Source organism: Lepisma saccharinum, chromosome 1 (genome assembly GCF_977018435.1).
Source record: "Lepisma saccharinum chromosome 1, izLepSacc3.1, whole genome shotgun sequence".
NCBI lineage: Eukaryota > Metazoa > Arthropoda > Insecta > Zygentoma > Lepismatidae > Lepisma > Lepisma saccharinum.
The window spans coordinates 63,716,887-63,743,614 of NC_139229.1; the positions used below are offsets into that span (position 1 = coordinate 63,716,887).

The 26,728-nt window shown below is 38.5% G+C and overlaps 1 protein-coding gene across 4 annotated transcripts in view; it reads right to left on the reverse strand.

Moving 5' to 3' along the window:
* Nucleotides 1-20,745, reverse strand: part of gpp (DOT1 like histone lysine methyltransferase grappa) — a 96,692-nt gene extending 75,947 nt beyond the window's left edge. For all 4 annotated transcript variants that reach the window (XM_083132027.1, XM_083132028.1, XM_083132026.1 and 1 more), the window contains exons 1-2: nucleotides 20,507-20,745; nucleotides 6,964-7,004 (exon numbers count right to left, since the gene is read on the reverse strand). In XM_083132027.1, coding sequence (XP_082988153.1) covers nucleotides 6,964-7,004; nucleotides 20,507-20,593 — 128 coding nt within the window. In that variant the 5' untranslated portion in view covers nucleotides 20,594-20,745. The remainder of the gene's footprint in view (nucleotides 1-6,963; nucleotides 7,005-20,506) is intronic.
* Between the last annotated feature and the right edge of the window lie 5,983 nt (nucleotides 20,746-26,728).

A 26,728-nucleotide genomic window follows, 5' to 3' on the forward strand; every position in this document is an offset into this window, starting at 1 on the left:
TTGCGAGTTTGAACAAGCCGTGCTACTGCTGTTCAGATGTTTTCTTTATTATTGTTATTTTGGGTAGAAATGTTTTCAGTGGTTGTTTCGGAATTCTTAAAATCTATCCGGGACAAATAAATGCATGTGTATCAAAACTGGGAACTTGTCCTTCAAGCATTGCGGATGTAATTGTGTGAATTCCACCTTAGGATGACCGCAATTTTTAAATCGACGTGTCTACCGACACAATTTTTAGTTGGTTCTCGCACTAGAGAAAAAAACCGCATACGTTATAAACTTATAACACGCTGTCAAATGTCAATACAAACTTCCAATGTTCCAAACTAGAGAGTGAACCTTATACACCGGTCAGGAATTCCAGAAAACAGCGGCGATGGGGGTAGATGCGCAGACCTCGCGTCACCCACTGAAAAGCTGCCCCCAGTTTGTTGCGGCTACTGTTCATGGAAATTATTCCTGCTAACCATCCATATATGTTACGGTTTGTGGGGAACCTACAATACGAACGTATATCACGTAATACGTCAAAATTATTACTGCTTAAAGATTAGTTATTGCCCAAAACAAATCATCACGTGTATAAAGTAAGGATGGCCATATCAGAGTCCCGAAATGTTCCGATTTTCAGTTCCGGATCCAGATACTTTCGGAACAAAGGAACCCGGGTCCGAATATTTGATGGTATTCCTAAGATAATGGTATGTTAAGTTAGTAATATAACCCGTGGTGTAATAAGCCGTAACCTACAGACTGCCAGCCTCAATCCCACAAGAGCTGGGAGATCATCCAACCGGTTACGGAGTGACGTGTGGTCAGCACGACGAACCACCACTCGTTGTTGTATGTTTTCTAAGACAGGGTTACGCTACTCATTCGTAGCTCCTCAACTTCCTCACGGTGGTGGGTGGCCACCGGGCCCATGCACAGGCCGAAATCTCAGGAAAAGTTGTTACGCTTCGCCAGCCGGAGCCCAAAGCTTGCGCCTTGGACCGTCCGGTCACGGTGCAGGACGTTACGATAGGTTGCAGTCTACATTATACGTGTTACAAATGCTGCGACAATTGTTTTTGTAACCTACAGCATTAAAGTATTACAATTATAGGCTGCAAGCAATAAATTACAAATCGTCACACAATCGTCTCGGTAGTCGAGAGCCACGATCTCGCTACCGACGGTACCAGGTTCGAGTCCTGGTGTCATCTGATCTCCATTAATCCTCATCGTTGCGATTACCCAGCGATGGAACAAAAACAACAAGAAAAATACAAATCTTCCCTTTCACTAGCTCCTACCCATTACATGCATTACAGTTATCCGAAGACAATCGCGATACTAAATCTTATCTGAAATAGTTGTCATTAGATAGGATAGATATTCCCGTCCGCTTCTCTTTTCAAATTAGGTTGCTTACCTCAATTACGACTACCGTGATTCTCTTTGAAACAAGAACATATCTTATCGTAAGTATTTTGTTTTCTTAATACTAATGATTTGGTTGTTTTGCTTAGAAATACGAGGGTCGTTCAAGGAAAAAGTTCCCTTGTGAAAAACGTGCCCTGGCCATAAGGAGTAGCGAGTCATGGCGGAACAACGTGTTTTGGTGGTGTGGAGTAAAGAAGAGATTCGTTCTGTGATCCGGTATGAGTGGGTAAATGGTCTTGCTCCTATCGACATCCACAGGAAGATGGTTGTTGTTTATGGAGACTCTGTAATGTAAAAATTAGGATACGTGAAGGTTTCATCGCGTTGGGTCCCACGACAACTCTCTGCAGAACATCTCACGACGCGTATGACATGTTGCCTGGATTCTCTGACCCGGTACCACAATGAAGGGAGAAGGGAACAACTTTATCTGCCGTATTGTGACTCAGGATGAGAGCTTCGTTCATCACTACACTCCAGAATTCAAACGGACGTCGATGGTATGGGAACAGTCGTGAAAAGTGTTCTTCGTTCCCTGGACCACGAATTTTTTTGCAGATGGCTTTCAAAACCTTGTGCAACGATGGGACAAAAGCTTGTTGAAAAGTGAGAAAGGACCATACTACTTGATGCAACTTGATTTTTGTCTGTAACTTAAGAAATACATTCTTTGCAACATAGGGAAACTTTTTCCTTGAACGGCCCTCGTATTTTCATCTTTCAAAATAAGATTATACTAATTACTTTGCCAATTAGGAAAATAGCGTTTGGGCCGCATTAATCAGCATTTGTATAGTGACGAGCAAAAGTTCGTTTAAGTTTTGTGACCTCATGTTCTACACTTAGAAACTTTCATCCAAACTCAATCAACTGGGCATCTGCCACAGGCGCCGACGATGGCAGAAAATGGGGGCGGTGCCTGTTGAAAAATGAATGGGACCTTGGAGATGATAATTTCATCTTATATTGTACACTCCTGTGGACATGAAAGTACCAAAGAATCAATGTAGTACTAGATCTAAAAAAATGGATTTTTTTACTTTGCTTTTCCGTCACTTTTGGTTAACCGCGAAGATGAGGGTGAGTGATAATAGGATGAAATTGATAAATGGACACTCGCTAAGAACACCCATTCCAGGATTCGTCGTAGTGCGCTGTGCTAACCACTCAGCCAAGGATATACAAGATAATGAGCCATACCAATAGCAATGAGCATCCACAATATTTATTATCATGTATGTCATTTTGAATGAATGACATGATTGAGAACATGCTAATATAGGGAACACTACTCACTCTGCGAGTACCTCCAGGAATGAGAAAGTGTTCTTATATCAACATATGCACTTACAATCATGAGCGATATTGAGGGTGGTGTTTGAAGGGGTGAGGGGGGGTCCCAATTTTTTACTCTTTGGGGGTAATCTGAGACACTGGGAATGTGTTTCATTGGCTACTCGTTTTATATTAATATGATTAGGTGTTTATGCACTTTATGAACAGTAAGGCTAATTGGGACTGGAACCACTATGTGCCTCCACCGGATATCGAACCCAGAACCCCTAGAAGGCGACGACGCTACCATTGCGCCATCGGGAAGGCCCTTATATTAATACGAACCAATAAATGATGCCTGTGATTTAAGTAGGATGACAGTATTCCATTTTTGAGTTGTTGCTCTCGCTTGCTTTTTCCAGGACTCTAGTATTACTCTAACCAGCTTTTTGATTAAGCTAGCAGCGTGAACTTCTACCCTGAAGATGAGTGTGGCGTTAGCTCTAGAAAGCTTGGAATCTCTTTCACAACTCACCTGGTCGATAGCCCGAGAGAATCATTTCTACTACCTTTATTTACGGTTTACGCCTTCAATTTGCGTTCTTTCCTTAACGGGATTAGGCCGAAACGAAAACTCCCATTTTCACGTGTATAACTTCACACTCGGCGACCTGTGCCAATAATGTTCACATTCTACCCAGAGAAGTGGTGGCATGTAGCTGTCAATAAGCTGCCTGGCAGTTACCGCCTACCAAGGTCGTGCACTGGCGCGTATGTTCCATGCCGCACGATCGGCCAAAGAGAACACGTACATTTTATGAACCTTGTAGAGTCTGGTCATTTTCGGAACAGCTACAGCTGTTGAGAGTCTAGCCAGAGGGGGATTACGAACACCGTGAAGTACGAGAAAGGAGTTAGTGATAAGTGTTGGTTGAGATTACATCAATGAACAGTCAGAGACGTTGCGGAAATAATCTCACCGTAGCACTGTGACGGAAAATGCACCTCGCCCCTCTCCTTCCAAAGAAGGTACATCTCGAATAAAAATTAATTTCCATTGACTTGTAATAAACCTCATATGTTTAATACGAAAATATAAAAGGTAATTTCAAAATCAACCCTTACCCTCACGGTCATCTGTTCGTAACAAATGAATATACAAATATTAAAAGTGTATTTAAAAAGCACTGGAAATTGGAGGGGGTTCTTTAGATAATCATCATCGTCATGATTTGCCTAAAGGGGAATGAGAAGAAAAGTACAATAAATGCCCGTTAAAAAAATAATGTAAGGTTACTTTTTAAAATATTTGAACGTCAGAGATCTAATAGAATTATAGTATTTAGTATTCTTCTGTTTACTGCATTTTCTTGCCTAATCGCGACGATAAACGTGAATGGTGAAATGTATTAAAGGGCACTCTTCAAGGAACACCTATGCTTAGGTTTGGTTTGGTTTCGAACCAGGAACATTCGGTGAGGAAATCGAGTAATTGGATTATTTTTTAAAACCATTAATCGGGACTGCACCTGCAGTTTAAAGTGGCATCCGAACCGCTATGTGCCTCCACCAAGTATCGAACCTGGTGCAGAAATCGAGAATTGCCTATTGACCAAGGAGACAGTTGAAGATTTATACAATTTCTGGCGTATGATCCCCTTCCCACTCCTTTATCCGCGTTATAATTCTAGGCGCTGTAGTTATAACCATGGTTGTATTTGTAGGGGTATGAAGATGAATTCAAATATGGTACTAGTTATAAATAATAATAAAAAAAAATCAACGTTGAGTGGTGCCGGGTCAATAACAAAGCTAACTCCTCCTATACAGGGGATCAAACCTGTATCACTTGCAAAAAGGAAGCTAGCCTAGTGCGAAAAACTGGTTCGAATTCCGTGTGTCCATCAATTTCATATCGATCATTCTCATCGTCGCGATTAGCCGAAAGTGGAAGAGAAGCGATGGAAAATAATCTAATTCAATCAAACTTGGTTCGCAAATTCGTTTATATGTATATATTGATAGGTCGGTCATTTTCCCTGTTGAATCTTTCCGATAAGGCGCGTCTTATCTCTTTTTATTGCTTTGCTCTAGTTTCGGACAGCAAAAATACCATGGAAGCGAGCATTTCGTGCGACCATTCGCAATCGTCGAACGTTTCCAAAGGGTTAACAGAAGAGTATTTCTCGAGACTCATGTCTGGTCACGCTCAAATACCTGTCTCCGACATGGCCTTGCTGGGCTCATATTCGAAACGTGCTCTCGCGGGACGGGGTTGTTCAGTGTTCAAGACAAACAAACGACCGAAGGACGCCACGCAAATGCCAAAGAAAGCAACGCTTCGCGTCTCATCCCATACCAAGATTTTTTGGTTCAGCTCGTGTCGGTACGGTCTTGCGGACAGCGGCCTCAACGCGTCGGCGCATTCCGCAATTACGTCACTACGTAAGATTCACCACACTCGATGTTGCCAAGTCTTGTACACAACGGCTCGTGCCAAAACACCCACATACGCGCAGTACAAAAATACTGAAAAAGTGCCTTGATTTTAAATGCTCGTGGAAGTATGTGTGATGAGAGAAAAACTACTGAGAATGGACAGCATTTTCCATGAGCACTTGAACGTGGTCAATACCTCTTAATCATGCACAATAACTCAGTTGTTTTAAATTTAGATCCATTACAATCTTCAAGTCAGCGTCATGGTTTTCCGCTCTCGTAAAGGTAAATTTAGACACATTGCACAGATCGTAAGAAAGTGCCAGGGGGGGGGGGGGAATCTGAATCATGTAAAAGTGAAGATTTTAGGTAGGCTTTTTCATGTCATGGATGAAGAGTTTACACTCGCAAACAAGTCATTTTACATTTGCTAGTAACCACTACACAATATATAGCTGTTCAAGCTAATGCAGAAATACAGTGAAAGACCAGTACACTTCATACAGTCAGGCAATGATTACTTATAATTGTACAGTTGGATCCATGAGTATTACCGTGCAAATTGTCCATGACTATTTTAATTAATTTTTCTCACACATCCTGTGTGTTTTTAAGCGATGATTTTTTATGTGTGCTGGTGCAGAAGTTGTCAACAGCTCGTTTTGAGTTTTCTTTTAATTCTTGAAGCTATTATTGGGTCAAATAAAGTGCACGAACATAGTGACGGACAATTTTCACGGTAATACTCATGGATCCCACTGTACAAGAGCAAAGAATCATCTTTTTTTTTTAACACACATCAATGTGTCCCAATTTTTTTAGGAATGGCATCTTTAGCACCTTATAATAATGTGTACTTATTGTCTTTCTTTGGCATACAACAGAAATCAGAACCTCTCAACAACTAAATGTTTTCTATATTTTCCATTAACAGCTTAATATTGAACATTACTAAAATTGGCTGGTGTTCCTCATGCCTTCCTAAATACTGTAGTCAGTATGTGACAGGGGGTTAAAAGTTCAATATCTATATTGTGTAACATTTATATTCATTTGGATCCCACTACATAAATGGTACACCTCTCTCTTAAGCATTTATAGATGAAGTGCATTTTGAAACCAAGTTTCCATGATTAGTTGAGCTACTGCATTTGATACTATTAAACTTTCAAAGTCCAATAACGTCACTAATAATAACACTAGCTCGATACATCTTTAACACACGAGGCAAAAATTAATAAAGTCATTATCAATGAAAACTTTCCATTTATGTTGAATTGTATTAGTGTTATTTTATGCCATTTGTCACTTTGGCTAAAATTATGTGAGTTGTACAAATGATATGTACATTGGCGGATTTCATCCTGTGCACTAAATGTTAGAAAAAAAATTAAAATGCAATAACATGATATTTTGCCTAAAATACTAGTAGACTTAATATTCAAAATCTAATACTTTTACAGCAACAGATTTACACCAACACAACACAATGAACAAGAAGGCAACTTTGTATATGACTGATTATTATAAATATCATGGGTGGATTAGCACTTAAGCTGTTTGCCCCATTCGCCCAACATGCAAAGGGGGAAGCCTTGTAACAGCGAAAGTCATTGCAGATTAGCTATTAAAATGGCAATTTGTTAATCTGGGCATTTGACTATCATGCGGGAGATCCAGGTTGAATTCCCTGGGTGGGTGGGTGATCTGAAGTGGGAATTTTTCTGACTGACCATACATGAACTCTGGACCCAAAACCTGGGATAAATGAACATTGTCACTGAATCAATACAGACAATAGCAATCAAACTTGTGTACACTTACCTTATAGTCTCAACTATCTCTATCGCCCCATCATGTTTATCCTACAAAGGAAAGAAAAATGTAAGTAAACAAATAAATTTAAAGAGCAAATTTTTCAAATATAAATTTATGTATCAATTTTAAATCAATATGAAAAATACATGTATACCAGATGCACAGTGTCAAGACAGAATTACATCAAATATGCTACCAATAAACCTCCAATTTTGTGCATAATCTATATGTGTAAACTGTATAGACAAAATGTCTGTGCAAGTACATCTATTTTGCTAAAATGAAGCCACATGACCTGAAAGTTAGATGTGGTTTCAGCAGCACCCCCCCCCCCCATCTCAGTACTAGCACAGTCCCATTCCTTAAAAATGCAGGATACAAGAAAGAAAGACAAAAGCAATGATGAACAATTTGTCAATGATGAACAATTTGTCTGGCAATATATTGCATCACACTGCACTATCACTTTCAACACAAGTCACCTTGGTGGCCAACTGCGTTCATGATTCTACCACTAATGTAATGATTCCATGTTGGAGTTCTGGTGAGCCAGAGGCGCAACCACGAATTTTTGTCTGGGGTGTGAGGCAAGTGCCAGGATAAACGTACAAATAATAATAATACTAATTTTAATAATAATAATGTTAATAAAAATAATGTTATAACATTATTATTATTGATTTGCTTTACTTTACTTAACTTCTTGTACCACTTTTGCCTAATTTGGGAAGATGGGGATGAGTGATGGCATAATGAAAATGATGAATGGATACTCGCAAACATCTATGTCAAAGCCAGGATTCGAACCCAGGACCAACATTATTATTACTATTAGTAATGTTTTATAAATGCATTCCAAATATAGTTCTACAATAACATAACTTTCATGCACAATATATGTTTGACATATATGCAACATGGAGTGACGTGGACACTAAATTGTGTACGTATTCAAAGTTTCTTTAATAAATATTATATACAGCATATATTATTTAAATACATTACACAACCAATTCATCCATCTCACAATAAACCAACAGCAAAAATGACAAATTGTCTCTCAAATGTCTTTCCTGAAAACAATTGTTCATGCATTTAAAAGAAAATCAAATTAAGACAAGTGTTATTTCTCTGTCTGGTGATTTACAATGCAGTACAGCGAACATAAATTGCGAGGGAAACTAGCAAGAAAATTTTGGGATACAATTTTTTTCCAGGCTTAAATCAATATTGATTTCATAGGGCGCAAACAATTTCACGGAACGCCAATGCATTCTCTCTTTTACAACTTTTGTGCCTCCCCCATGGTGTAGTGGTCACCTTGTAATCAAGGGGTCCCGGGTTCAATACCAGGTGGAGGCACATAGTGGTTCGGAACCCACTTTAAGCTATAGGCCCAGTCTCAATTAAACTTTCTGTGCATAAAGTAGACTACAAAGAAAACACAAATCAGTCAACCAATTTTACAACTATTTTTCATTTAGATCATTAGGCACCCAGGGACGTCTCCCACCGTCCCCTAGCTACAGTTCTAAACTTGAGAAGACTAAGAAAAGCAGGCATTGAGAACTTAGCGAGCAAGAAAATTTTACGAAAAGTATCTTTATTTGCATGAAATTTGAAGCTCTGGGTGGTAATTGGCCCCTGCATGTACACTTTGCCCTCAATGTCCCCCCTAAAACTCATTTCTGACCAAGCTTGGGGGGGGGCATGCCCCCCATGTGGTTGCTCCACTGGTGTGAGCATTTGTGTTCTTAAGTCTCATTTATCAAAAATTCCCGGCTGTTAGCCCAAACAAAAGATTTGAAGTTTAGCGGTTTTTTCACTGAACTGCAGTCCAGACACTTTTCACAGTAATTTCTTTTTACATCGCTTGCCTTTCACTTTTGACCAATTGCAGCAAAAAGGATGGTGCTTAGATGAGTTCTGTGAAGGAACACTTACGAAGTAATATCCATGCCCAGGCAAGGGTTTGAACCCATGACCTGTGCTGAAAACTAGGTATAGGTAGGGATGTGAAGTTTTAGTTTTATTTTTCCCTAAATTTCGGTTATTTTTTTTTACTGCAATTCGGTGTTATTTTTTGCAGTTTAAGCAAAATTCCATGTTACAAATTAAAATCGGTGTTATTTTTACTTGTGTTTTTGTTGTTTCTTCCATGCATAATATTTGCACATTGAGTCATTCCATGTGAAATCACCCAATTTTAAATCAATTGGTTGCTTGTCCATTTTGTTATTTTTTTTATATTTTCACCATAGGTGGTCTTGCTATTGACCTGCTCAAAAAGAATTTTTTTAAAAAAAAATCTTCCGCCATCTTGGATTTTTGCTCATTTTTCATCACTGCGGGAAGCAAAAATGAGTGTTTACAAGGGTTTTGAAAAAAGGTTGCTGTGTGATTTCTATTACAGATGGAATGTTCTAGTTTTCACTGCCTGAAAGTAGAGAACCTGGCCTTTCAGAAAATTATATATATATATAATTTTAATAATATATAATAATACCGGTGGCTCAGTCGGTAACGCGTCTGACTACCATGCTAAAGGTCCCGGGTTCGATCCCCGGCCGGTTCAAATCCGGGAACTTTTCTAACGGTGGAAGCGGCCCCGGCGCCTACCCAGCGTCGAATAACATGGGTACCTGGGGGAAACCCTGGGGGGTAAAGGCGGTCAGGGGCGTGATGCTGATCACATCACCCCCACTCACGACCGGATCAAGAAAGTGTGGGGCGTTACCCCCACACCCCCTATACGCCTTCATGGCGTGGTGCTATGCACAGGGGAACACTTTACCTTCTTTTTATATATATATATATATATATATATATATATGTAAGGTAAGAATTAAGTAACTGGGACTTTCATGGTTTCAATATAACCATCGTAACGGGAAATTTTGCCAATTTTAAAGGTCTGTAAAATCAAAAGGGCTTGAAACCACAGGATGGAATTATTTTTGCAAGAACTATGAGTGGAAGGCTTTTCAGCCATGGTGAAACAAATCCGGGATTGTAAGCCCTTCTGTCAGATTTTTAGTTCCAAAATCCGAAAATTTCCAAAATTTTAAAATGAGCTGATTTCCATTATTTTATAAGGGTAAACAGAAATTAAAATAGATAAACTAGTTAGTTACTAGTTGATATATTTCAATACTTAGTGTGCTTTTGTTAATAAAAATCAAATCAAATCAAAATCACTTTTTGGATTGAGAAGACAAATGTTAGTAAACAAACAAGAGTACTATTATGTCAGTAAGTATATACAAGTTGCATGCACATGTTTCTTAAAGGTTTATGAATATCCAATACTATCAAACCTTACTCAATACATTCACTCTGGTACATAACAATTGTATGCGAAATATAACATAAGCTACCTGTAAAATATGACAAGCATTTAAATGCTTGAGAATATACGTATTCAAGTTCTTCCTCTATTTTTTGTATCCCAGTTACATATACCACTATGATATAGCCTACACAGTTTGAAATTCAATATATTACATCACAATGACATTTACAATTCCATATATCACTACACATAATACAACATTACATCAATATATATATACACACTATCTACACATGGACATCAAAGTTACAGGGGATCTTGTCTGTCTCTCAATCCATGGAGCCATGAAAAAAAGAAAAAATATCTGACTGGTGCATGGTCCCGAAAACACTGATTGGCACGGAGATGATTGATCAACGGACTATTTCTTCTCATGTGCTTGTAACTTTAGTGACAGTTCTGTGTTTTTCTGTTGAGTAAAATGTTGTATGTTCTCCCAGTAACAGTGGTGGTCACATGGTGTCAGAACATCAATTATATTGTTCAACTTCACCCAAGCAACATCATTCATTTCTTTGTAAAGTAAAGCTCGTTGATGGTCCACCAGGATTGAAGAACATCACTTTAACATCATTGTTTTCTTTTAACATTTCAATTACTTTACCTACATACCACCTGTTATTGTAAATGCAAACGACATTGTCATTTTCAATTATTTCATTAAAATGAAATATTCGTGGTGAGTCATCAATTCTGAACTCTACATGATTAATTTGAAATGATGCAGATAATCTACTGATGAGAAGAGTTGAAGAGTCCTTGGGTATGTAGCAGTGGTGATCTTTTGTTCCTTCAAGTCTATGAGCTTCATTGAAGCGGTCATTCAGAAACCCTTGCTCATTTTTTGTCACTTTCAGTCACCATGATGAAGTTTATTCTTTAATATTTTCCACACAAAACTCATACATGTCCTTTGGTGTAAGAATATGGCCCTCAGTTGGTCGCTGCAGACTTGCCTTTGCCACAAGTCTTTTTACCGTCCCACCAATCCCATCACAAGGACCCTTGCCATGGCTTGTGGCAAAAAAATGCCACTCAGCAGCCACACTGAAGTCCTGTTTATGCTTACATAAGTTAGAAAAATTCTTTCTGTTCTTATATTGGGCTCCTGAGCCATCTGAGAAATAATAAATTTTCTTTAGATTTGGGATGAATGTTTGAACAAATGGAATCAGCTGCTTTTGGAAAGTGTAAACAGCAGTTGTGTTGTGTACAATGCAGTCACTTATAATACAAAGACGTTTGATGCATAGATCATCTGAAGAATTAGTCTTAAAGTAGACACAAAAGGGGTGGACAGTAGCTTGAGCATTAATCCAGTGGTAACTCATGATTTCATCTTGTACAACAAATGTGAAGTTTTCAGAGAAATCACCAATCACTACATATTCATATTCAAGTACATACATCAGCCTTCTGATTGATGGATCCACAGATAGATAGTCAGTCGAGCATGCAAATGTGTATGTTCGATACCACAGATAGATAGTCAGTCGAGCATGCAAATGTGTATGTTCGATAAGTGGATGCAATTGATGGTCACATCAAAGAAGACATTTTAGGAGTAATGGAGCTCCCAAACGCTACTTCTGCTGGTCACTTCACAGCCATAACTGATTTATTTAGATTGGGCAATAGGTTCAAATAAATACAGAAACAAGTATTACATTGTAGGCTTGGGTACTGATGGTGTAGCAAATATGGTCGGGCACAAATCAGGATTGGGTGTGCAAATGAAGATATTTGTAAAATTATAAATATTCACTGCCTTGCACACCGTTTGCAGTTAGCTGTGTTGGAGTTAAATATCTTAGAGCATTTGATTTCGTGATTAGGAATATTTTTCAGTTTTATCATGGCTCTGCTAAAGACTTCACCTCTTGAGAGAAACAGCAGAAGTTATAGGAGAAGAAATTCTAAAACTGAGTGATATCCACACTATTAGGTGGTTAGCCAGCACAGAAAGTTCTGTAAGAGATCTCTTGCAATCATGGAAAGCTGTTGTGACCCATGGAAAAGAAAATGATAGTACTAAACCTAAGGGTTTGCTGAAAAGTTTGAAGCAATTTAAATTTGTTAAGCTTCTGTACTTCCTTTTGGATTTTTACAGGAAACTGAACCCTTTAAGCGTGGCACTACAAAATAAGAGTCTTTTGATTTCATCTCTGAAAATAAGAATTGAACACGGTATTTCAGTTTTGGCTGACCTGGAATCTAATGTTGGACCAAGTGAACAAGATTTCTTGGACCATGTATCCATTTCAAGAAAAATTAGGGATGTGCAGCTCACATTCAAAATAGAGAGTAAGAGTTTGACTGTTAGAGGAAACTTAATTAACAATGCGAAGGTGTACATCACAGAAAGATTGCAATCTATATCAACAGATGTGATTGCATCTCTGCATGTTTTCGACACCTTGGGTTGGCCTCCCAAAGAAAATATTCTTCAGTTTGGGATAGAATAAATAAAGAAGCTCTACATGTACTTGAACCCGAGCCTTTATAATGAGAAAATGGATATTCTGTTAGCAGAGTGGACAGAATACAAACTTCTGTTTCCTTCTCTGAATTTGAATCAGATGCTGGAGAAGATTCACAGTGAGGAGTGTTCAGCAAGATTCCCCAATTTGCTCCAGATTTTGACATTTTGTGCTGTTTACCAGTGAGCACAGCTTCATGTGAGAGAGGTTTCAGCTGTCACAACAAACTCAAGACTATTTACAGGAACTCTCTAAAGACTGAGACACTGGATGATTTGCTCAGAGTTTCCGTAAATGAACCCCCCCCCCGTCAGTGTTTGACCCAGCAGTTGTGATTGATAAGTGGTACTTTAGTGCAGAATGACAGCGCTACATAAACATTAATTCCTAAGGTATGTTCTTTTTAATAATTGCTCATATTTTTATTATTTATCAATATAAAATAGAAGATTTTAGTCCGGCGACTGTCTTCAAACTTGAAATTTCATGCCCTGAACTAGTAACTAACTAGTTTATCTATTTTAATTTCTGTTTACCCTTATAAAATGACTAGATTATAAAATAATGGAAATCAGCTCATTTTAAGCCTATTTATTATTATGTTTTCACGATGTCATTTGTAGAGATATTTGACAGCCTGTAACATGAACATCGGTGTGAACCCCAAAATGAAATTCACAGGTTTTACTAAGTACTAGAAGGAGTATCCATGGCCAAAATTTCTAATTTTTGGCAGGTCTCCCTTTAGAGATATTTGACCTTGAAATTCACAAATTTTGGAAATTTTCGGATTTCGGAACTAAAAATCGGACAGAAGGGCTTACAACCCCGGATTTGTTTCACCATGGCTGAAAAGCCTTCCACTCATAGTTCTTGCAAAAATAATTCCATCCTGTGGTTTCAAGCCCTTTTGATTTTACAGACCTTTAAAATTGGCAAAATTTCCCGTTACGATGGTTATATTGAAACCCATTAAAGTCCCAGTTACTTAATTCTTACCTTACATATATATATACATTTTCTGAAAGGCCAGAATCTCTACTTTCAGGCAGTGAAAACTAGAACATTCCATCTGTAATACAAATCACACAGCAACCTTTTTTCAAAACCCTTGTAAACACTCATTTTTGCTTCCCGCAGTGATGAAAAATGAGCAGAAATCCAAGATGGCGGAAGATTAAAAAAAAAAAATCTTTTTGAGCAGGTCACTAGCAAGACCACCTATGGTGAAAATATAAAAAAATAACAAAATGGTCAAGCAACCACCTCTGAGTGATTTGACATGGAACAACTCCATTGCTATAGTTTATATAGGACCTTTAGCATGGTAGTCAGATGCGTTACCGACTGAGCCACCGTGGGCACACCTGGTCTTCAGAAAATAAGCACATATTACATGAAGTCTCCCTTCACTCTATAAAAGTTGGGGTGTGGTGTGCAATTTCAAAACCACGAATTGTGTGTTAATTGAAATGTATATGCAGACATTATCCACCTTTGTGAGAAATTACCTAATTTCGTGCATTTGGGAAAATATTTTATCTCAACGGCCACAAAATATGAAATTTTTACTGAAGTATGTCACCCAAATCTTTGAACACAATCATATTTCCAACTTTTCACTCTCACGGAATAAAATCTTCAAAAATTGTTGTTCTTAAATTCACATTTCAGTTTACAACAACCATGCCATGCACAGACGGTGTGTAGTAAATGCTCACAGTATTCACTCACAACACTTCCTGTGCAAGACTCACTTCTAAACAGAAAGATACGGAGTTTTTTCTCCATTTACTCCGATGGAATGATTGCTTTAACAAATGATTCCACAATTGGAAGTGCGATATACTCCTTGTCTTCTTTCCTTCTTTTAGGCTTCTCGAAGCCTTCGACTGCAGAAAGATGCCAGTTTGCTTCACTCGATTAATTTTCTTCTCAGGCCTCCAGATGACGTAGTGGTAAAATCACAACCTTGAAATCAAGCAGCCCCAGGTTCGATATCCAGTGGAGGTACCATGGTGGTTCGAATCCCACTTTAAAATGTAGGTCCAGTCCCGATTAGCCTTAAAGGCTGGTTTACATTGGTCGAGTAAGCGAGAGAGTTACTGGCTTGTCTGCTCGACTCGACCATTATGTGGCGAGTAGCAGTTTACACCAAAGAGAATGGGTTTACACACTTTCTATAGTGGCTGCAGCTGTTTGTTGCTCTTTTGACACTATGTCTCTTTTGACACTATGAACACGTCGACGTAGTTGGAGATTCAAAAAAAAAAAGCTCTGAAACAGTTCACACACCTTTCTTTCACGAGAAATGAATACAATAATGCATGAGAACCAAGTCTAGAAAGAAAAATAACTTACTTGAATTTTCTATTTTCAATTGTTCTTCGTTGCACGTAGAACGTAAATTCTTTATTTTCAATTTTACTTCTCCTATGTCTACAAACTTTATGTTGTCAGACTTGGATCACCTCCTATTCATGGTTGATTTTTTAAAAAAAGTACAATTACATGTAATGTGCAAAATCACAACACTCCACCACCGTACAGACTCCATACTCTGCTCAGGAAGTGTTTACATTGGTGGTAATAGTCTGTCAAGTCGCTGTTTTCCACGGACAGCCACTCTACTGTCCTGACTACTGGAGCCAGTATTCGCTCCAGTACTCTTCCCAGTTGTTTACACGAGGAGAGTAGCTCGCTTTGCTCTACTCACTCCAGCTACTCTCCAGTCTACTCTACCAATGTAAACCAGGTTTTATGTGCATAAACTGGACGTAAGACAATAATTCAAAACAAACAAACTATTCTTCTACATGTGTTTCTCACTTCCATTGCGCTTACTCAAGAAATCTTTCCGCTCCCGTGTTATCTTGCAATTCAATGATTACAAAATAATAAATTTATGTCTTAAGCATAAAGTCTTTCAGAAGCAAACTAATGTATGTACTGCTGGCTTTGGCAAAGGAAATGCACAAACCATGAAGCCTCAGGAATTCTGACTGACTGAAATTTATCTAACAATGCCAAAAAATCCCTCTTACACCTCAAAATACCCTTTTTGTACATACATGCACCTACACCCCACACCACCTACCCCACAATACAACAGGTGTTTCTCCCTGAAAAGTTTCCTGTTTCTCTGAAACTTTCCTTCAAAGAAAATCCCCACAGCGAATTCTATTTCAAGACGAGGTCAAAGCATTGTCAGTCATTTCTACGCCAAAGTGCAATAAATGAAGCGTGACAAACTCTCTTGAATCGAACTTTCACTAGCTAGACTAGAAATGGCAGATCTCGTAGAGCTTCAGGTAGTTCTTTTTAACATAAGAACTATTATGCCTAGTTTGTCCACTTTATATTGCATATTTTGTGGAGTTTTTCACGTTAAAGGTTAAAGTGCAAAATTCGGTGTTATTCTAAAAAATAGCATAATTCGTGATTCCGAAACACCAGAAACTTGTCTCCTTAACCTACCTAAATACATTTTAAACATTTTATTTTGCTTTCCTCAACTTTTCAGTGTTATCGTTAAAACGAAAACTTCATGTCCCTAGGTATAGGTTGTGCTAACAAATGGCAACAACCGTCTCATGCATGACATTTTTGACACAAACATGGCTAGTACTGTGGCATAGAAATAGTACACTACAGGGTGTCCCAGAAATAGGTGTCATAACTTCAGGAGAGTGTTCCTTACATGTAAACAATGAAAAAAAAAAGTTTATATGAACATAGGTCCGGAAATGTTTGGTTTCAGAGTTATAGGCTGTCACAACACGTGCTTACTGGAATTTGTCTATCTTCCACCGATGGTTTCCTGTATCACAACTAGGTATTTGATGGGTGGTACATGCTGAGTGGGCATTGTTGAGACCATATACACCAATCAGGAACGAGCAGATATGCACTTCTGTATGGTTTGGCAGATGGCAATGCTATAGAGGCCCGTCATTTGTACCACCAAAGGTACACACACCAAAGATGCCCAGATAGATAAACATTTGCGAGTATCCATCGCCACCTGTGTGAATTTGGCAATTTTGCACCTCATGTTGTTGAAAGAGGATGACCTCGATCTAAGACTCCTGTGCAAGGAGATTCTGGATATTGTGACCAACTCCTGGATCAGCACACAAAGGTTAGCAATGCAAGTGGATATTCCTCATTCCACTATCTGGAGAGTATTTCGAGAACAACATTTGTATCCCTACCATCTGCAACTGGAAAAAGGCATTATCACCAGCATATTACCCTGCATGTGTCGTGTCCTGCCAATGGTTTTTGCAGCAATGTGCTACAACTCCTATTTTCCTGCCTTAGTGATCTTCACAGATGAAGCACAGTTCACACAAGATGGAATCGTGAACTTCCACAATCAGCATGTATGGGCAGAGGAAAATCCACATGCACGAATTCCATCACATCACCAAGTGCGGTTCTCCCTAAACATCTGGGCTTGCATTTTTGGTGACATGTTATTCGGACCCCATGTACATAGACTTATGGGACAGGTGTACAGACTTTCTGGCAAGCAACCTGTCTGTTATCTTGGAAGATGTTCCACTGAACATATGTCAACAAACTCACTACATGCATGATGGTGTTCCCGCACACTTTAGTCATGTTGACCGCAGGTACCTGAATCGAAGGTACCCTGGTCAGTGGATCGGTAGAGGTGGACCAATTGCTTGGCCTCCACGCTCACCAGATTTAAGCCCCTTGGATTTCTACTTGTGGGGACATTTGAAACCACTGGTGCATTCGTCTGCACTGGCAGATGTGAATACTCTCCGCAATCACATTGTAGCAGGTTGTGAGACAGTATGGAACATGCCAGGCATTTGACAGCGTATTCGAGTGGCCATGCGACGTCGATGTGTGGCCTGTATTGAGGCTGGAAGTAGCCACTTTGAACATCTTCTCTAGGGTACTGTGAAGAATTAAGTGCCATAGACTAAATGCGGAACCCACAATAGGCATAGGTAGGTACTTTAGTATTATACGGACTACCTTATTTTAGACCATCTGTCTTCTGGGAAAGCAAAAGAAACACTTATGGGACTTTATTTTAATGCTAAGAGAACCAAACCTGACCTGCCTAACCTAACAACGAAATCATACATTGAACAAAGTCCCATAAGTGTTTGACAGAAAGTGGCCACTACACAATGATTAACTGTGATGTAGGCATCTCCTCAATTGTTTTCCATGGGTAGTGTTGCCATCTTATGTTACAATTTTCTGATATGATTCTAATGTCTTGTGGTGAAGTATTCATGATTCATATGCTGTTCCCTAATCATCTTTCTGTTTGTACATACAATGTCATGAAAAAACTGACTGCAGAACTGGACATGTTTAAGTCCACTTTATATGATCAGATAGGCTAACTGGGACTGAACCAATTTGTTTAAACTGCGATCTGTACCTCTGCTGGGAAACTGTCATATCTTGGAAATTGAGGAGTTTTGCAAGTGTAAAATTTAATTATGCCTAATTTAGGCAATGTAGGTTTGTTGGCCTTCACATATATCTATTTATATTACCACCTTAATGTCTTCCTCTTTCATCATTACACTATACATCACTATAATTTGATTCGAGCTCCCAAATTCCTCCGGCATACCATGCAGATAATTATATAGCCAAACTTACATCTTTTGATGCTATCATGTGCTCATAAGCAAGTTTAAAGTGTTGAAACTGCACTTCCTATTCATGAGAATGAAATTTATCCAGCATTGTTCAAAATACATAAACAAATTATGTTATAAAAAACTTTTTTTATGGTGTAATACTTTTCATTAAGATGCTGAAGATGCTGGTTCAAAAAAAAAAAAAAGTATTTGATTTTCATTCCCAAATACTGACATTAACAAAACACACTGATTTTTCCTAACTTTTCCAGGTTTTTAGATGCATTCTCAAATTCCATGACTTTTTTGCTCACAGACTGATTTCTGTTTTTCCAGGTCAGTGGGAATCCTGTACCAACAAACTCTTAAGAAGTTTTGAAAATTTGGCTTACAAAAGCAGCTTGTTTCACACTGACTTCAGAGCCATGCAAGAGAAGATTAAGTCTTTAGAGTGAATTTTTAAAACATGGTGCAAAAGAAGAGACTATATAAAAAAAACTAGCAAAATCTCATTTTAACAAATCTGGAAGCTTTAGGAAAGAAGGTATAGTAACCTTTAAGTTCAATGTGCATTATATATCATCCATTTATTGCAGCATTCTTAATTTTATATAAATAATTGAAAAGATCTCATGAGATCTACCAAAACTGAGGTCCTGGTATAACCACACTGTGTTGTATGAATTTTCTCAACCTTGGAGAAGCAACAATAGCATGTTTAAGCTGTGTAACTAATTATTGTGGAGATACTTGTTTCGAAGCTGTTGGGGACATCTTTGTGTGTTAAAGAAATGTTGTATACTTGTGTCAAAAAGGAGAAAATGATGAGTAAATACAACCACTACAAACTGACCTTGACAGACATTGTGCAGTTTACATATACAAACACAAAAGTGTACTCTTCTGCACTCTCTCAAAAATCACGAATTTAAGTAATTTGATACACACACAAAAAAAAGTGACAAAATACTGAAAAGGACAGCTGACCGCATGGAATTTTGTTCTAACATGACTTTCAACATCACCATTGTTCAACTGAGCTTGCTGAGACAAACCAATATCCCAGTCTAGTTGGCTGCACTTTTTGCCACTCGGTGCAGTGCAGGTGTATCCAGTGTCAGAGTGGTGCAAGGAAATTAGGTTCAACCAACTAGACTGAAAGTGGTGTTCAAGTTCAGAATATTCAACAAATGCCTGTCTGCTGCTTTAAACGGTCATGGGGCTAGTATATTATGCAAAAATGGAACTGGAAGTTAAATTTATATGCACTTTGTGTGATAAAGTGGAGGTACATATGAAGAGGCAGCATGAAAACTAAAGGAACAGGAAGGGGGTTTGAAAAAATATACAGATTTTGCCACCAAATCTCATCAAGCATGCAATCAACATTCCACTTAAGTGCAAGGTGTCTCATTTACTCCATATCAACCACAACACTTATAATAAAGTGTAATCATTTCTGTATGTGGTTTCGCTGTTTCTTTTTACATGGCAATGTATTTTTAAAAAATAATAAAAAAGGCTATATGATTTGCTCTTAAAAGTAGCTCATATGAATGATACCCTTTAACTTCTATTGGGTATAATTTGGGGAAAAGGTGCTACATCTATGATCAATGTGAAATATAATATTTGATAAGGCAAAAAAAAGAAACCCCTGCAAATTTAACGAAAAAATGCATCTTAGCATGAAGATTGAAACCAGAGCAGAGGTTTTGCACTTTTAAATCATTATTCAAAAATTTTCTATGACTTCATAAGAAAAGTCTCAGCAACGTATCGTTGCAATTTTTCGACATTTTTACAACCGTCTTCACCGTTTGGATGCTGGGAGAAACATGCGTTCGTTATTGATGTAGTTGATGCACCAGTTCACTTCACACAGCATCAATTAAGTATATCTCTGTATACACTTCAAATTTCTTCCGCGTGAAATGATAAGAACACTGTATTTTAAATCTTACGACCCTATTGAATACAACAAAAGACCCTGCAAGTGTTACAAAATCACTCAACCAACGGTAAACGCTGGTGAACAAGTGGAAATAAATACCTAAAACTTGAAACATGTCACTTACCGAACCCGATCCGGAGGTGAGTGGCCATTGATAAATCGCGGGTTCAGCACCAGCAGGGCTATGAAGTCGCAACTCTAGTCCCATCATTTTCCTTGCCGATATGTTCGCTATATAATACACAATAGTCCACTAATAACTCCCACGAAACGTTAGTCACTTCAACGTAACATCTTTAACGACTACATACCCCTCCTGGCTGCACGCCATGATGGGGTTGTCGTAACATGGCTGTCCCTCACTTGCGCTTGCGCACATTCGTTGATCTGCTATTGGTGTCTCAGGGAATGGGGGTCGTATACAAAAACGAAGCGTGATTCCATAGTTAGCACAAGCGTGACAACAAATATTTATTTTAAAATCTATTTCTACGCACCAATACATCCAGATGTAGCGCATTCGACATGCCTACGTCGTTGGTTATTCTTTCTAAATTTTCAAGTTAATGATGAAGTACCACATGCGTTTGTAATTACGTAAAATATAATTATTGATACAAGGCAGGTAAGGGAGAAGACACGTGCGCAAGCTGAAAACCTGTCCAGCACCCAGCAGTTATAGAATTGGAGATTATCATAAAACTCAAAGGTCGCCTGTTCGAGTCTAGAAATTGCAAAGGCGGAGGGGCTGATGGGGCTACAGCCCCTAAATGTATAAGCGAAAAAATAAAATTTGTGGACGTTACAAGTAAAAATTGCATGTATTTTTTAAAACGTGCATGAAAAATCAGAGTGGTATGAATTTATTTTACTTCGCTTTTCTGTCACCTTTGGTAAATAGCGAAGATGAAGATGAGTGATGGTATTATGAAATTAATGAACAGACATTCACAAAGAATACCCATGTCCAGTCCGAGATTCGAACCAGGGACGGATAGCGTCGTAGCGTGCTGTGCTAACCACTCCCGCACGGAGGCCGGCAATCAAAGTGTCCGCACTACATGGCAAAATGTTATTCTAAATTATTCAATTTGCCGACCTCCTTGGAGGAGTGGTTAACTCAGCGGCCTACGACGCCATGGGTCTCGGGTTCAAATCCCGGACTGGGTACTGGTATTCCTTGCGCGTGTCCCTTCATCAAATATTACTCAACTTCATCTTTGCAACTAGCCATAAGTGGCAGAAAATCGAAGTAAAATAACCAAAATCAATTATTACGTTCCTAGATTAGGCTGTCTGTGCATAAAGTGGACTTCAAACCAAACCAAATGATTTTTTTATGTACGTTCTATTATTTATTTATTGGTAGTTTTACGTCGTTTTCCGGTAGCAGATCACGACGATGATATGAGGATCGGCTTAGCTCAAAATGTTGAACGTAAGTTAATCAATGGACTTCGAAGAACATATATGCGTTTAGATTGTATAGTGACGATGCCAGAGAGGACAAGGAGCAGACCCCAGTGGTGTGTCAAGTGGGGAATGGTAATGAACCCCCAGGCTTTTTCAAATTGTCAAATACTGAAAAGGGTGGCAAAAAAAAAGGACTAAATGTTTAGAGAAGACATGCCTGGTTTTTCGAAAATTCTGGGCAGAACGCCTCAGCCAGATCCTTAGGTTACATTTCTAAAAAACTGACAACTGAAAAAACTAAAGAAAAGCGTGCAGCAGTGGCGTACGCAAGGGGGGGGGTTACCGGGTTTAAACCCCCCCCTTGAGCTCTTGAAATATTATGGAAAATGCTGTAGAAAAAATTAAAAATGGCTAATTTATCACAGTCAAAGATCTGCGACAGTAATAATAATAATAATAATAATAATAATAATAATTTGGATTATTATTCCCATGCAGCATGAAGAAAAACACAACATTCCAAACACAATCTAAGCGGCCGCAAAGTTCAATTTTGCAATTTTCTTTTGCAAAAAGTCGCGCAGTGACTCTTGCGAGAATTGTGAAAATTCCTTGCTTCGTCCTTATTGCAAACGTTCTTCCCGGTACTGATTTCACATCCCCTTGTGAACTCTCAAGTGATGCTGAGTCTACATCCACATCATTAAATAATGTCGAAGAAGTCTTTTGTGAATCACCTAGAAGGGATAAATGTGTTGGAATGTCTATAAACTTACTTTACAACGAAAACATAGACTCAGTGGAATTTAGCAACATGTATTCTCGCGCTTCATCATCACCCTGGGTGACTTCCATAGGTAAAGGTAATGTAAATTCCCCCGTGTGCACCGTGCCATGAAGTCACACATAGTGGTGTGGTGGGCCCCAAAGATTCTTGATCTCGAACTATTTTGCAGGTGATGTGATCAGCACCATGCTCCGGCAGCCTTCATCCCCCAAGGTTGCTCTCAGATACCCATAGGCTGTGTGCGGAGACAAGGCTGGATAAATTCCAACCAATTCCGGGAATCGAACCCGGATATCCCACGAAGTTGTCAGACTAGACCAGCGCGGCTCCTTGAATGAGTTTCATATTTCGATTATTTCAATAAATTTAATATATTTGCTTGTTTTTATGGATTTTCTTCACACTTAAAATGTCTCACTTATCATATACAAATAACCGTTGACTAGACAATTATTTTGAAACAAAAGAATTGTAATTTTGTTCTACTTCTTTCATAAATAGCAGCTGCATTAGTAGTAATTAAACTAATTAATTAATTATAAGAATTATTAATTAATTTATTATTAATTAATTAAAGTATAATAAAACAATGGTAATGTGAATTTGTAGAAAGTTTTCGAGATAACACCCCCCTTGATGAAATCCTGCGTACGCTACTGGCGTGCAGTATGGAAGTCCAGGTAAAACCGTGAAATAATTTAGAAAATATACGTGCTAAAACATTTAAATTTGACTTGACGCTTCAAGTAATAGCAACGGTGGAGGCACATAGTGGTTCGGCTCCCACTTTAAACACCAAATCAACCAACCAACCCAAATCAAGTAATAGCGATTTTTTTTTTTTACTTACTATGCATGGGAACTGGTAGGCTTTAGAGGAGTAAATATGTTAACATTTTATTAAGTTTAAATTTTAATTTAAACACGGTGATGCCAGTGCTTTGCATAACGGCATTTCTTCTCCATCTTCATTTTATTATTTTATAGGCATTTGATTCGTGAGTGTGGGCTCCATACCCAGCCCCTTCCACGCCATTGAATAAAAGGAGTATAACGACGTATGAACGGAGGAGGGACGAGGGAGGGCGGAAAGAAAGAGAGTAACAGAGGGAAAATTAAGATATAGAGAAACTGAGAAAGAAAGAAAAAGCTAGAAAGAAGGAAAGAGATAAAAAAAAGACAGAAATACAGATAATATGGACATATAGACAGATAAAGATATAAGGGGATAAAAACGAAGAAAGCAGAAGGAAATTGTCAAACAGGTGAAGAAAGAGAGAATATAGAAAGAAAGAATACGACGAGGAGAAATAGAAAAGAGAGTAGATAGAGAAACATGAAGAAAGAGAGAGAAAGAAATGTGGAAAGTAGGAAATCTTGTTCTGTGTGGATTAACAGTACTGTCTCGTTCGCTCAGGCAAACAACGCGCGCAATTGAAGTGTGGGACATTTCAACCGGAGTAGCAAGGCACCTGAATTGAGTTTCTGCCAGGTAAGGAGAATCGTAGCAGGTGTGTTCCTCCAGCTCAGACCCACTACAAAGGAACAGATGTGCGTCTTGAACGAAGACCCCGTTTCTAAGCAACGAAGATGGCGCGGAAATCGGACTACCCCCTCCCCTTCCTTCTTTTTCTTCTTTAGTCGCCTGTAAGCCATCTGTCAGATCGAGTACCGCCATTTCGTGATATGTTGTTTGCACGTATGAATCCAATTGAATGGGTGTAATAAGAAAGTTACCACTTTTTTTCTGCATCGTGTTCTTGTGCACATTAAAATGCATTTTGTGTTCTTGTTATTTTATGTCGCTTTTCTGCCACTTTTTGACTAATCGCGACGATGAAGATGAGTGATGATGAGATACAATCGATTAAAAGAACACCCATGCTCAGGCCGGTATTCGAACGCGGGACCTCTGTCTGGCGTCGTAGCGCGATGTGCTAACCACTCCACCACGAAGTGGTATTGGTGGCATTTGAGAATGCGAACCCACAGCTCACGCAAAGTTTATTGCGAATGATTCATATCTTGTTCAGATAAGTCATGTCTGAAGAAGTTGCATGGTAAAGTTCCATTTCGTACCAAAATTTGGAACGAGACCCAGTGTCTTGGTGGTAAGTTAAGTCTCGGTCTCGTCTCGATTTTACAAGCCTCTCTATGTCTCTAGACAAGAACCGGATCCTTCGAGCATTGACGAGACGAGGACGAGAGAAGCCTCTGTCAATCCGAGACGAGACGGAGACTTAATATCCACGACTCTCAGTTACGATATATAAATAATATATTAAACAAATTCACTTTACTATGCAACTCTTTTAGATTAAAAGTAAAATGTAAAATATAAGAATATCATATGCGTGGAAAAACGTTTTTGAATAGCCCGCAGTGGCATTGCCAAATAATCTTAGCTCACAGCACAGCAAATAATCTTCCTGAGAAATTTTCAGGGTCATTTGAAGAACAAGAATCACCCACATGCAAAGAGATGAGAAGAGAGAAAGAGAAATTATGAGACAGAAAGTGATTAAAGAGTGAGAGAGAGAGAGAAAAAAGAAATAATGGGGCAGGAAATGATAAAAACAGAGAAGAAAATAAAAAAGAAGAAAGACAAACAGTGGAAGAAGAGTGGAGAAGAATATAGAAACAGAGACGGAAGAGACACGGAAACGGAGAAAGAAAAATGGAAAAGGAAGAAATAGAGAATTAGCAGAACCCACCCAAATATAATTCTTTGGTGCTGCCAAGAGGCTAGGCTCATTCTTTGATACAACATTTGCAAAATATGGTTAAGTGTTTCAGCATGCAATTAGTAGATCAGAAAAACCTCAGTTCTCGAATTGGATATACGTTGCTAAAGGGTGCCTCGATTTGGCCTTGGGGTGGAATTAGGCATGCTCAAGATTTTACCGCCCTAAGCGATAACGGTAAAGTTCTAGAATGCAACACGAACTGCATTCTCAAGTGCGTTACAAGGAAATAATCACTGAATGGACGTGGTTTCCCAGAAAAATTGACTATCAGTTTAAGAATCATTTTCTTCAGAAAGATGAGTAACGCCTACGTCACTGTCTTGCTTTTACGTGTCAGACGGAATCTTTTGGGTTAGGTCATACTGAAATAAAGAAGACAAAAACTATACAGATAAAACGATAATTTTGTTGACTTTATTTTAAACCCTTTGGGCGTCAGTTCTTTAATTCTTATCTACGTTCCTTTCCAATCAAGAAGTAGAAGTTATACGTCTTGGAAACGTGGTTGCCCAGGTATTGAATTTGGAACTAATCGAGTTCCTCATGCAACTTCGTATGACGCATCTCGCGCCATCTTCACAGACGTGACGTAACTACTGAATTCGGAGTTATCGGCATGTCGATGCACTTTACAAAACAGCGCGCGAACTTAGTCTGGAACTTATCGTGTCATTAATCCACGATATGTATTATTGAATTCTGGGTAACTTGCCTTCCCCTCCTCTTCCCTTGTTCTCTTTTAATTGTATTGCTGTTCTTGTCTTCATACATTAGCACCCACAGGGGGCATGAGACACTTGCCCCCCCTTGAGATTTCTGTAAAGAGTTAATGTAATTTGAATGATGGAATTGTAGATATATTTTATAACAAAAAGTATTGTTTTCTGTGACTACAGGCCGTGTTCCACCAAATATTATTATTATTATTTGAAATACTGTTACATTTAAGCTTTGTCTATATTACAGGGATTATCTAACTATAAAAAACCGCTTTTTGTCCTACAGGAATTAGGTATATATTAATATTAATATTAAGTATACAATTATGCAAATTGTATATAGTAGATATACAGAATATGGAAATTACAAATGTATGTAATTTTTTAAAAAAAACATAAGTATTAGTAGTAGTAATATTAATGTAATAATAATAATATAAAAAGTTTCTGTGAGTGCCCCTCCCCTGCCTTCATACCTTATTCTCTTCTTTACTGTTTTAGTATCTGTTTTTATTTGCCCTGTTTGGTATCCAGCAGGGGCGGCTTAAGGGCCGAGAGGCTCCCGGGGCACCGTCCTCGTGGGACGTCACCCTTGATAGTGTCAAAATCTTATTTCTGATTATAAACGCGGCTATTCGTTTGTTTGTCTTCATTTTAAGTTCACTCTATACACAGAAAGG